General features: G+C 46.2%; 2 protein-coding genes across 2 annotated transcripts; both read right to left on the reverse strand.

The window, feature by feature from the left end:
* Positions 1-5,053: 5,053 nt before the first annotated feature.
* Positions 5,054-6,954, reverse strand: LOC114574139 (uncharacterized). Its single transcript, NM_001151532.2, has 3 exons — positions 6,479-6,954; positions 5,368-5,728; positions 5,054-5,287 (listed from the first exon to the last, which is right to left on the reverse strand). The coding sequence occupies exons 1-3, from the start codon at positions 6,860-6,862 to the stop codon at positions 5,106-5,108; spliced, it is 927 nt and encodes a 308-aa protein (NP_001145004.2). The 5' UTR covers positions 6,863-6,954; the 3' UTR covers positions 5,054-5,105.
* A 1,353-nt stretch (positions 6,955-8,307) lies between these two features.
* On the reverse strand, positions 8,308-11,911 carry LOC100192569 (uncharacterized). Its single transcript, NM_001137784.2, has one exon. It carries the CDS (start codon positions 11,835-11,837, stop codon positions 10,722-10,724), a length of 1,116 nt encoding a protein of 371 aa, NP_001131256.2. The 5' UTR covers positions 11,838-11,911; the 3' UTR covers positions 8,308-10,721.
* Between the last annotated feature and the right edge of the window lie 876 nt (positions 11,912-12,787).

Genomic DNA, 12,787 nt, shown 5'->3' on the forward strand with positions numbered 1-12,787 from the left:
GTAAAACCTCCCAGTGAAACCATCAGGACCAGGTGCTTTATCATTGGGAAGGCTTGCAATCGTATCCTGAACCTCCCTTTCGGAGAAAGGAGATTCTAAATCGCTTAGGTCAACTGGGTCCCTGTGGCAATTTAACAAATTAAGAGTGAAAGGTCTCTGGATTTCAGTCCCCAAAAGATCTGAAAAGAAATTATCCAACAGCTCCTGCATCTGGTCATGATTAGTCACAGTCCTACCCTCATCCTCCAAATGAGAAATAAAGTTTCTCTTTTTTCTAAAGCAAGCCTGCATATGGAAAAAACTTGTATTTGCATCCCCTTCCTTCAAATATTGTATCCGAGACCTTAATCGGGCAATTGTCCTCTGTAAAGAGGTTAGGACGAGACAATGTTGTTTCAGTTTTCGCAGCAACCAAACCTCTTCCACAGCCAGGGTCCTAACATCCTGGGCAATCTCCAGTCTGTGCAACACCTCGCGAGCCAAACCCAATTGAGTCCCAACATTACCCACCGTTTTGTGCCCCCAAGACTGCAGTCTCTTGGACAATCTCCTCAGCTTCAAGGACACTTTCTCAAGAGGACAGAAACAGTGAGCTGGCTGATTCCAGGAGGCAGCAACCTCCTCAAGGAACCCAGGGAGCTTAAGCCAAAAACTTTCAAAATGAAATCTGCGCTTCCCCCTAATATCCATCTTGAGTTTGAGAGTCAAGGGACAGTGATCAGAGGCCACAGTGGCATTACTAAAGAGCATACAATCCGGAAAAAATTCTTCCCAGCTGTTAGTGCAGAAGACATGATCCAGCTTGACAAGGGTAGGATCTTCTCTCTGATTTGACCAGGTGAATCTCCTCCCACAAAGCGGTAATTCCTTTAACTCCAGAGAATTGATCCAGCTTCTGAAATCTCCCATCAAAGCTCGATTGATATTGGAATTATTCTTATCTTCTGCTCTATAAATCATGTTAAAATCCCCAGCAATGATCCATGGCCCTTCACATTCATTCCTGACCACACCGAGCTCCTGAAGAAAGGCAAGTTTGAGGTTATCTTGATGAGGCCCATAAACACCTGTGAACCACCAGAGTTGACCTGACAGCAACTGAAACTGAACTGACACCGAAAACTCCTTGATGACAGAAACTCCAGTGGAAAGGTTTCTGTCCCGCCACGCTACAAGAATACCCCCTCTGGTTCCAATGGCTGGGCTAAAAATAAAATTACTATATGCCGACCCAAGAATTGTAATAATATCAAAATCGGAGATGGATGACAGCTTGGTCTCTTGCAGGCACACAATAGAAGGCATAGTGTCAAGAACCAAAGATTTAATAGAATCTCTCTTAGCACGATCATTGAGACCCCTCACATTCCATATTAAAATACCATTTGAATCCATGAAAAAATACAAAAAACAGCCAGCCCCACCAAACTGCACAGCTCAGGACTGCCCAGGTGGGGGCACCTCCCAGCCGAACAGGGCTACCAGCGCGGTAATATGCTCTCTAGAAAGAGGTGAATCAAACAATTTAGCATATCTTCTTGCATCCGTGAAGGAAATATTCTCTCTATCATCACAGAAACCCAGAAGCTTGCACACCTTAGCAGCAGAGGGAGAGCCTAACTCAGGTGGTATCTTGGCCACCCTCCTGCTACGCCTTAGGTTGAAATTGCTAGGAATCAGCTTTCTCTTCCGTTTGACTTGTTGAATAGGTGCCGGTAGGATTCCATTGATCTGTTTTGTAATTCCATCTTTAAATTTTTGCAAAGGAGTAGAATTTCCAATCTCCTCAGACTGTGCTATCTGAACCGGGATTTTTTTACGGACATAAACCTTGAAGCAGGGAGGTTTGGCCCTGATCTTATAGTCCCAAGAAGAAACCAGAATTCTTGACGCAGATTGCTCCTCCAAATTAAACGATGAAACCAAAGGAACAAGGGCATTCCCAGAAAAAGGCTCCAATGTTATGTCAGCAGTCTTTCCACCGGTGGAAACATCAGAAACCCCAACTGAAGCAGGAAGGGGTCCGGTATTATCAATAAATGGCGCCCCTAACACAGGAGACGGGGGACAGCCAGGGAAGGAGGGAACAGGCGCCTGCAACTCATCAACCGAGGAATTCGGGAGAGGAGCGGCATCAACTGTTCCACCTCCCCCACCAGGAGTAATACGTGGTCCCAACCGTGCATGAACAGAGGTCCGGACCGAAGAGAACTGATGATCCGTAACATGCTGCCTTTGCCGCTGATGCTTGTTATCCCGATCATCATCATCATCTGGGGAGGAGAACAGAGGCTGCTCCTCAACCGGCAAAACAACCGGAGTAGTCACTTTCACCGAAATGGAGTAAATCAATGTGCGAGGGAAGCAGGATCCATCTTCTCCAATAGACGTCGGCTCTTCAACGTGGAGATCGCAGCGAGAAGGCAAGCAATCCATAGAGAAACCCCAAGCCTTCAGTTTCAGAACTGACAAATCCGTCCCATCAACAGCATCCGGATGTAATCCCTGAACAATGCAGTGTCCACCGAGCAGATGCTCTGCCGTATCAATCCCCCAGAGGTGTGCCGGAATTCCGCCAAGTTCAACATCCATAAGCACAGGGAGGGCACCTCCACCAGAGGTCGACGCCTGACGTGACCACCTCCTAAGATGCAGCCGGAGGGGGGTATGGAAATGGAATTTCCACCAGCCAAGGCACGAACAGCGTGATCCACGGAGGGGAAGAAAACCAGGTACGAGTTGGACGCAGCACGTCGGATTTGGAGCGCATCAGCCTCAAGGCCATACTTCGAGGCGAGCGCCTCCAAAATCACAACGGCGCAGTCAGAACCCTCCTGGCCAAGAACATTGACGAACAGAGCACGATGAAAATCCTCCTCCGCCTGGTCGATCAACCTTGAACGCTTAAGAATATACGAACGAGGGGGGGCACCACCGAAGGCAAGGAGGAAGCCAACGATGAGCCCCGACCAGGTGCGCCTAAATCCTCCCGGTCCATTCTTCGGCGCCTCTGTCCACGTCGAGTGCGCTTCGTCTTCTTCATACCATCACCATCATCGCCGACCCGCGAAACACCTTCCATATCGCAGAGAGAAACTTCCTCCGGGACGACCTTCCTGGGAATTGGACGCCACACCAACACCTTCGTTGGGTGATGTAGAGTCCTCTTCCGGCGTGGGCACGCGCGCACCCGATGCCCAGGCAGGCGGCAATGAAAACACCGCACCAAACTGCCACACTCAACCGCACGGTGGGACGGCGAGAAACAGTTGAAGCATCTCCCACGTAAATCAGCAGGAACGGGTCTGGGGGGGCGCAGGGGAAGAGGGGAGCAGGGACTTCGACGGCGACGTCCCACAACCTTCACCCATCCACCGTCACCATCATCAGCGCCGCTGGCAGTGAACCTTCCATCCACTAGCGCCTCCTTATACGAGCGACGTAAATCACTCCGGGAAGCAGCCGAAGGAAGCTCCTGTTCACACCATCGCTGCGCCTTTGAACGGCCACCAGGAATATCGGCCACAGACTGGGCGGAGAGAGGAGAGGAAGCCGACGCCGGGGTAGCAGGTTGGGTGGCCGCCGACCTTGGGAGGATGACCGGCGTGAGGCTGTGGGTTGGAGGGGCTGGGGCGTCGGCCGGAGGTGGGAGGGCAGGGGACGGGAGCGGAAGGGACGGGAGAGGAAGGGGCGAGAGCGGAAAGGACATCGCGTAACAGCAGAATTTTTGGTAATTGTGAGTACTTTGGGCTGAAACGAGACAGAGGCCAGTCCTTCAGAAGTCAATGATGAAAGCAATGGTTGAGCTCATGGAATGCAAGCCTATGAATAGAAAGATCATTCCAAACACAAAGTTACCATGCCTCCATAATAAGACAACTTGCAATACAAGAAAGTGAAGAAATAAATAAGCAAGCCACGGAGCTCGAAAAGGCATCTAACCTAGTGGTTAAGGCTTCCGAGTAGCATCTCCAAGTCTCAGTTTCGATTCCCTTTGGGGCGAATTTTTCGGCTTGGTTAAAAAAATCCCCTCACTATGCATCATCTGGTTACGATGTCATGTGCGCCACCCTTCGGTTGGGCCGTTGCAGAGTGGACAGTTGACACCGGCCCGTAAAAAAACTCGGCGGTAGGGGAAAAACCGCCCCCACGGTATTATATTAAGAAGAACTTCGATCGAAGCCCCGACCGAGAAAGGTCACGAAAGCTTACCCCGTGCAACATGAGGGTCCGCCCCCTATTTCCTAAATCTTTACTCGTGTTTGAGCCTCCTATTTCCTACAAAGATCCCTCTCCCATAGCTCAGTCCATCTCGTGTGCACACAACCAGGGGAACGAGTGAGTGATCTTTTTTAATCTCAGCCTGAAATTCACTCCCACTGAGATTCAAACTCAGGACCTAAGGAGTGCTAATCGGACCACCTAACCAACTCAGCTAGAGGCCCTTTCACTGAAGCCGACCCGTTAGTGATGGGGAGCTAGGGTTCGAGGATTTTCTCGACCGGGACCAATGTTTCGATCTCTTCTTAGTATTATACCGGGAGGACGGTCATTCCCTCCCCAGTCGAGTTTTTTTAATACAGTATACTGGAAAAGCACTAACAGGCAAGCATTAATTAATGTAGATAACAGACAGAACATATTTATAGATATCATGCAATGCTTCTACGTGACCATATCAGAACGCTGACTCACTGAGACAGTAGATGATCACAGGGTGCAGCGAATTCTGTTTACACCAGGGTGAGGATCGAATGAACGACAAACCAGGATATACTTAATTCCATCTAAAATCTATCAAACCCCATGTGCAGGTATTGTAAAGAGGCATATTCCAGTATACGTCCATCTATGCTAGTCCTCATAAAGAGCACGGCAATCAAGAAGAATGTGAAATTCATATTCACAGAAAAGTTATGAGTAATCTTTGTTGAATAAGAACTTAGGAAGAAGATTAAGTAAAAAATACTATTTGGTTGACTTGATGGAACTTTGAGTGAATGAGGGGAAATGTTTTTTTTAATGAATCTAAGATATCATTTGTGTTACATATGACCATTTGAGCTATCAAGATTGTTATTGATCATACATATTCTTCACAGAAGCTATTGTTTTCTTCTAGGAAAGGGACTCAAAAATCTCATCTTAAAACAGTAGTCCAGTGCAACAGCAGCAGGCAGAAATATGAAAATGTTCTCAACCACACTGACTGCAGCATCAAGAGTAACTGATATTAAGGTATCAGTACTCAGCTCGAAGGTTCTACCAGATTCCAGCAGAGCAAGGCCTGCAAGATAGTTTAGTCCAGTAAATAAAAGATAATTCTCAGGAATATGAGCTTTAACAAACCATGTTGCCTGGTTTTACCTCTAACAAAAGCAAATGCTGCAGGAGCCCCAGTTTTTAGTTGGATATTATCCAGATCTCTTCTAACAGCGTACCGGAATGTGACTCCAAACAAAGCACAACTTATGAAAACAATTGATGACCGAAGGAATAGTTGTGGAAGATCTTCAACTTCATAGAAAGATATGGGCAAACTAGCCAGAACACCGACGACAGAGGAAACTGCAGCAGCTTTTACGGATTCTATTCTCTCGTTATCTTCATCAACATCACCACTTGACATATCTCCAAAGCTTCCTTCGTCAAGACTAGAAGACAAGGATCGCTGAGCTTCATCAATCATTTCTCTTGCTTGAAGCAATTCCCGCTGGGACTCTGCAATCTTTGTTTATGCAAAGCAGCATTGTAAACATTTATGAAAAAGAAAGAGACCAAAAAAACATCATGCAATCATGTCTTCCCAACACGTCATAAAGAATTTTCGATGATTGCAGAACTTTATTCATATATAAAGTTGACATCATCCCTTTGATTGCATCCCCCTCTCTAAAACATCATCTCGAGAGCTATTTCCAAAAAAAAAATTGTTTTATCTTTCCCCTCTCCAACGGTTTTTCTTTATCTTGGGTGCATTCTAGAGTGTCGTTCGTTCTCGTGTACTATCTATCGAGAAATCTGGAATAGAAGATAGCTATATTTACGTAACCAAGTAAAGAAGCTGTTGGAGGGTATTTTTCAATCAAAACTCTATTCATGACAATTAGTGGATCCAGATAGAACGGACCAAAAGAGTTACTTGCACACTTACACCTAATGACTACTTTCATATTAGTCATTGCCCTTTTTGAGTTGCTATAAGGGCCACATCTTAGTACGATTGCATCTCCCCATAACAACATTTCGTGCTTCGTGTTGGCCGTGGCTCTGCGCTCTGTGCAGCAGTTTGGGAGGCTGAACGCGACTGCATGCAGGACAGGACGGGTCGGTCTGCTGTGAGCGATCCATCTTTCATGGGAAACCATCACAAGTTCACAACCATCACAGCATGGGCATCGTTCGCTAAGCAGGCAAAACATCGAACAAGCTGGAGCCAGCAAGCGCGTCGCGGGTGGATGACAGCATGTCAACATACCTCATCGCGCCGCTTCTCGAGGCGGCGGACCTCCTCGCGGGCGAGGCGTGCGGCGGCCTCCTGGCGCTCGATGTCGGCGAGCGCGGCGCGCGCGCGCTCAACGCGGCGCTCGGCGTCCTCGACGCCCTCGAGCAGGGCCCGGTTCTCTTCGCGGCGCAGAAGCTCGTCCACTTTCTCCCCGACCGCCGAGCTCAGCCAAGACGCTGCGGCACCGGCGCCGTCGCCGCCCTCGCTTCCGCCCCCGGTCCCAGTCCCGGTCCCGTCCTTCCCGGTTGAGGACCTCACGCGAACACCACCATGGAAGCGGCAGCGGCGCCGCACGGCAAGCTGAGCAAGGGGACCCACAGGTACGAGAGGGGACCCGACGAGCGCGGCGCGTTGCATTGCCGCCGGACCTGCGTTCGTGTCTGCTTAGCCGGCGGCCGCTTGCTCCGGGAGTCCGGGTGGTTCGGATTGGAAGAGGATAGCGAGGAGTTCGCGACTTGCGGCGGCTAGTGGAATCTGACTCCCTGCAGGGTGACCCCACCTCGATCTGCCCATCCACCGATCCACGGGGTGACGGGATGGGATGCGCCCGGGAGGCAGCAAGCAAAACAGAAGTGCTCGACAGTCTCAGCCTCTGCTACTGTAAGGACGAACTGATCAGAGATCACATATATACCTTCAGAATTCAGTGACATGCAAGAACCGTTACAGTAAACAAAAGGCCAAAGGGGCAACTTCGTTTAGCAAAGAATCAGTTACTCCTCTGAAGTTACTGAACCAACTGCAACCGCCACGACACCACGCTAAGAACAAACGCTTAATTATTACAAATTCTATATGTATTGGAGTGTATCGAAATGGATTGAAATGTATTTTGATTTGTTATGAATTTAAACTGATTCAATACATCCAATTCACATGAATTTACAGTGAAACTAACAAGCCCTTAAGAATCGTGGATACAAGTTAGTGTTGGATTTATGGAACGTATGTTGCTATAACAAGTTAAGCAGATTGCATTCGAGGTTTACCTAATTTGCAAGTATCTTGATTACACTCAAAAATGCATAAATTATCTGAAAATACATAAAACTAATGTAAGATAGTCTCCAGTAGCGTCATCTATATCCTTCTTTTACGGTCTTTCCTTCCTTTGTATCTCATTCCTTTTCTTGAGCACCTCTATATCTTATCATCTATATATAAATTAAATACATATATTAGAGATATATTTTGCTCTAGATTTTTATATGTACATATTTATCACACCCTCAAATATTTTATACATATCTTAGTTTTATTATATCTATCTATTGTTTAAGTATTAAAACGAATAGACGAGGATGGAGGGAATCTCATATGTAGGCTATAGGAGAGAGAATCTCCCTTGTATTTAAGGTACCGAAGCCTTTAGAGCCAAACTTGAGACCGTGTCCAGCAGAGTTTACTTGTATCGTTACTTAAAACATTGTTTTACACAGTTTTAAACTATAGATTATATTGTTCGTAGAGTAGAGTTTAAATATGGAAATGAGAGCGAGTATGGAGATAGTCTAACGTGACAACGGAACCCATGTGAGTGCTAGGTCTGCCCGGACGGCAAGGCGAGCTGGATACCTTGACGTCTAGCCGACGCCTTTGAAACACTGAATTATATTTGAGTACTGCTATAGGGGCAACACGTACCAGAAAATACCATGCACAGGTTAGCCATTGTAATAAGCACAAAGTTCTTACGTCTGAATAACCAGGGGAAACTGCAGGATCTCCTACTGAAAGTAGTGTTCAATGTTCATGACAAGAAATCAATCAGGGGGCATCTAATATGAGAATGAGCAAGTAGTCCTAACCAATCTCATGTAAGATGATACTGGTTTCTTTCATTATCAACTCAAAATCCTCAGAAATGGAGGGTACAGAACTCGTGTGGAAAACACGGCACAAATTTTTAACCACAAACCATAAGACAATAGGCGTAACCATTTAATCTAGCGGTCTGGTCTTCTAGGTTCTTCAAGGGCGAATGCTCTTTGATCTACAGATAAACTGTGAGACTTTCAGGTTCTGGTCTGAAACATTACTCCCAATTGCCGACTCCAGTAAGTCCTCGCAGAAATCATTGAACATAGCAGTCAGCCAGTCACATTGTTTAGTCAGGACTAAGGACTACATAACAATCATGGGTGTAAAGCCTAAATGAAAAAAAAAAGAAGTGTATCCGCATAGATCATTGAGCAAATAAGCTTACGTAATGTAAACATCCTCAAGAATATCAGGTGCTGAGTTAAATCTTCTGCTATTCCTCAGATTTTGGTTCTACTAACCGTGTCATTGTAAGTTTTTTTTTCCTCAAACATGCCTCGTTGTAAGTAAATTGTTACAGTGGAAGAATGGTGGTAACCTGCAAGGCTTTGTTTTTTGGTTATATGGATATCCTGACAACTTACCCTGAACTAATTTTGTTCGAGGAAAACCTGAACTAACTATTCAAAGTAACCTCCTGAAGTAACTATTCATCATTTCTCTCAACACCTCCTGAACTATCTAGTCTAACAAAACCAGGTGCTATAGTAAGATGAATTAATCATATGACTTAAGTACTGAACTTATGAAAAGAGATCCAGCATGTTGAGACAATAAGACCTTAGTACTTTAAAGTTGGTTTCACATACCATGATACATCAATATTCAATACCAATGAGCAATTTTGTGAATAGCTTGTTGGTTGAAGACAAACTCACCAGTAATATAAGTTCAAGACTTCAAGCCACAATAAACTAAATTTGTAATTTCATACACAGAGACGTCCTCATTGTTGCGATGTCATGGTAATATTCATATACCAAGAAAGAAGCAAAATTAGATCAACCAAGCATGTTATTAAGTTATCAATCCTCTAGCAATAATCAGGTCCATCAAATAGGTCAGCGATTAGTTGTATAGTTGTCCGACATCAACTAATCACACTGCATTCCACCAGGCATTCCCATGAGGCCTCAAGCACATCCGCCTGGAGGTTGTGCCCGTCTGCTACTCTGTTGTGTGCTGCCGCCGTCCGAAGATGAGCTCCTCCTCTGAAGGTTAGTGTTTTGCCGCATCCTCTTACTATCTTGTCTTTCAATCCTCCATCTTATTGCTGTGTTTCTAGTTCATTACTAGAATCTTTATGGCCTGCTATTGCTGCTCTATTTTTTGTTTCCTTCTACTCTTGCTGGTTGCTGCTGCCTTTTGTTCTTGCTGCTCTAGGCCTTTACCTCAAGTCCTATATGCTGCTGGTGCTTACATAAGCCTGTATCCTATAGATGTGGATCAAGATCAACGGCGTGCAGCTATGGTAGAAGTGATAATGCCTCCTGTGATCGAAGCAGATGTCACAAGTTCATCAGCTACTGCCACTGCTTCCTCTGCTGCTCCAGATTTCACATCTAAATCCTTAGCACTTAGCAGAAAAGGTCATAGCTGCCTTAACACCATATCCTGAAGAGATGGTTAAAGATCCTAAAGGGAAGGCTAGGTCTTATGATCCAGGATAGACATTTGGGTTCTGGCCTGATCCTCAGAAGGAGACTCTGCAATGCATATTCTGTAAGAAGCTAGTGCCTACAGGAATTAAATGGTTCAAGCAGCATCTTGCTAGCCATTATAGTGATGCAAGGCCCTGAGCAAAAGTTCCTCCAATAGTTAGCAAAGACATGGACAGTTCACAGATCAAATTTCACAAGTGACTATTGAATTATATTGGATAGTACTACCTCCGTTCTCCAATATTTGTTGCCCGCTAGTTCATTTTTTAACTAAAACACGACAAATTAAAAAACGGAGTACAAATGTACAAATAGCATGTCAATACTGGTATATATATTCAGGACAAGTATACCAACCACTAGGCTCGACTAATTGAGCCTGATGACAACTAATCGCTGATTGACACCTTGTCGACTAGGTTTGATTATATGATTTAATAACATTACCAAGGTCTAGAAAACGAGCATAATGCATAGACAAACCATCCATTCCCTTTGGGCAGGATGAGCATTATATATTCTTATAGTAACACTCAACAAGTGTAGTCTATACCCAATCAGTATAACAAATAACTAGTAATATATTGTGTTTCAATACTCATTGCTGAACAACATACTGTTTACAGAAATAAAATTAAGATTAAGAAATAGCAACCTCAGAAATCAGCATACCATGACTTATTTCAAGTCAGCGTCAGATGTTCTACATGATGTGGAAGAATTCACAGCCAGTATCAACACAGACTGGGGAAGACCCAGACTGGAGGTCTGGTAGGTGAATTGTTGTTCAGCGGTGGTGCACCTGGATAATCAGCATAGCGAACATCGCAAGTTCCATCAGCCAAGGAGTACTCGTGCCATTCACCCAAGCGTGGCCCAGCTGCATATAAGCAATCCGTTCGGATTCCTGGGTAATCTGGACCGATACAGGCTGCAAATCCGAAGAAACCAAGAAACAGTGTCCGCCTGCCCAAGCTCGTGATTGAAACCCACTTCCCCGCCTCAAAAACCCACCGATAAACACGGTACAGCATCACCCCCGTGTGATCCTCACTGATGAGCAACACGTCACCGCCGCACTCTCCGAGCTTGAACTGCCCTCCTGCTGGCTTGCTGTCGTCATCCACCTCCTCTCCTAGAAACGATAGTTCCAGCAAACCATCAGACAGTTCGACTGTGGCAAGACGGAGGCCATTTACCAGGGCGTAGAGGGTGCCATCGACGAAGAGCATATCTTCAACAACGTGGGGCGCATCCGCGGTGGCCACGCGCCAGAGAGCGTCCCCAGGGTGGCAGTGCTGGACATTGGACCTGCCGGGCAGGAAGAGGACGGCGGCCAGGTCGTCGGAGATGACGACGCGGGTGAACGGCGCGGGGACCTTGGGGAGGCGGAGCTGCTCGCCGGAGAAGAGGTGGAGGAGCATGAGCCTCGGGGGGTAGTGGGAGGACGCGGTGGTGGCGGTGACGAGGTAGCCGTGCGCGTAGTGGAGGGTGCGGCGGGAGGGGGGCAGGTGATGGCCCCAGGGGAGGCGGAAGCGGTGGAGGCGGCGGAGCGAGAGGTGGAATAACGCCTCGGAGAAGGAGGGGAAAAGGGAGACGAGGAGGAGCGGGGACTGGCAGGCGAGGGCCTCGCTGGACGGCGGAAGGATGGCGCGGTAAGCGCGGCAGGAGGCGCGCAGAGCGAAGAAGTCCTCGAGGGAGATCAGGCGGGAGGTGATGTCGGGGATGAGGTCCAGCGATGGGGAAGGTGAGTGCAATATAGCGGCTTCTGGATTTGAGGAGGACGTCAGCGAGGCGCTCGGCGTGGCGGCCGACGGTGAGCGCCGGCGGCTGCGCTTCTCCGTCGCCATTTCTGTCGCCTATTTCGGTCTTTCCCCACCTTTCCCCTTTCCGCGGTTCGTTTCAGAAAACAAAAAAATGCCATGGTCAACTTTTCCCCTTTTCCATGGTTATTTGATGAGAAAAAAACGCCATGGTAAATGACTGGTCAACGAACCGCGAGCAATCGACGGCCTTCACATGCTAGTATTGACATATACGTGCCTTGTTGACCTAATGTACTTAGGCCCGTTTGGTTTAGGGTGACTAAAATTTAGTGACTAAAGTTTAGTCACTTTTAGTCTTAAAAAAGCAAACATGGTGACTAAATTTTAGTTATTTAGTCACTAAGGGGGTGACTAAAAAGGACTAAAGTAGTATTTTTACCTTATTTGTCTTCTCCACTTTCTTCTTATAGCAAACATCCATTAATTAATAAGGATAAAATAGTCATTATTCACAGCAATTAATGCTCTTTAGTCTAGTTTAATCACTATAACCAAACGGGCTACTTTAGCGACTAAACTTTAGTCACTAAAATTTAGTGACTAAGGGAACCAAACAGGGCCTTACTATTTTGGGTGCCACTGACACCAATTGCTTTTTTTTATCTACTGCAAGATTTTTAGTTGTTGCTAACACGGAGCATTCTCCAAGAAAGAGAAGCCACCAACATTTTGCCAGCCTACAAACTCCAAAGGCCAGAATTATCAACTTCAAATATTGTATAAAAAGAAACCTAAATTCTGAATAAGAATCAAAGTGTGATGTTACACCTGAATTCATACACACAAGTGTTTTGGACATACAAAGCATTTAGACAGAATATTGCAAGTACCGGAGGCAAAAAGAAGAGAAGGAAAAAAAATGACATTCTTCACTTTCCAATGCCACCGGTTGTTCCACCTTAGACCTTCGGTTCCAAGAGATAAATCTCACCATAGATTTAAGGGAAATTTGGATCCATACCATTAAAAGATCA

Source organism: Zea mays, chromosome 7, assembly GCF_902167145.1.
Source record: "Zea mays cultivar B73 chromosome 7, Zm-B73-REFERENCE-NAM-5.0, whole genome shotgun sequence".
NCBI lineage: Eukaryota > Viridiplantae > Streptophyta > Magnoliopsida > Poales > Poaceae > Zea > Zea mays.

What these genes read in the sequence shown, in the direction of transcription:
- LOC114574139 (NM_001151532.2), bottom strand. Translation starts at nt 6,862, where the DNA reads ATGCAACGCGCCGCGCTCGTCGGGTCCCCTCTCGTACCTGTGGGTCCC. An exon ending in TCGAGAAGCGGCGCGATGAG is followed by an intron (nt 5,729 to 6,478) that starts GTATGTTGACAT and finishes GCATAAACAAAG; the next exon opens with ATTGCAGAGTCCCAGCGGGA. An exon ending in AGCATTTGCTTTTGTTAGAG is followed by an intron (nt 5,288 to 5,367) that starts GTAAAACCAGGC and finishes ACTATCTTGCAG; the next exon opens with GCCTTGCTCTGCTGGAATCT.
- LOC100192569 (NM_001137784.2), bottom strand. Translation starts at nt 11,837, where the DNA reads ATGGCGACGGAGAAGCGCAGCCGCCGGCGCTCACCGTCGGCCGCCACG.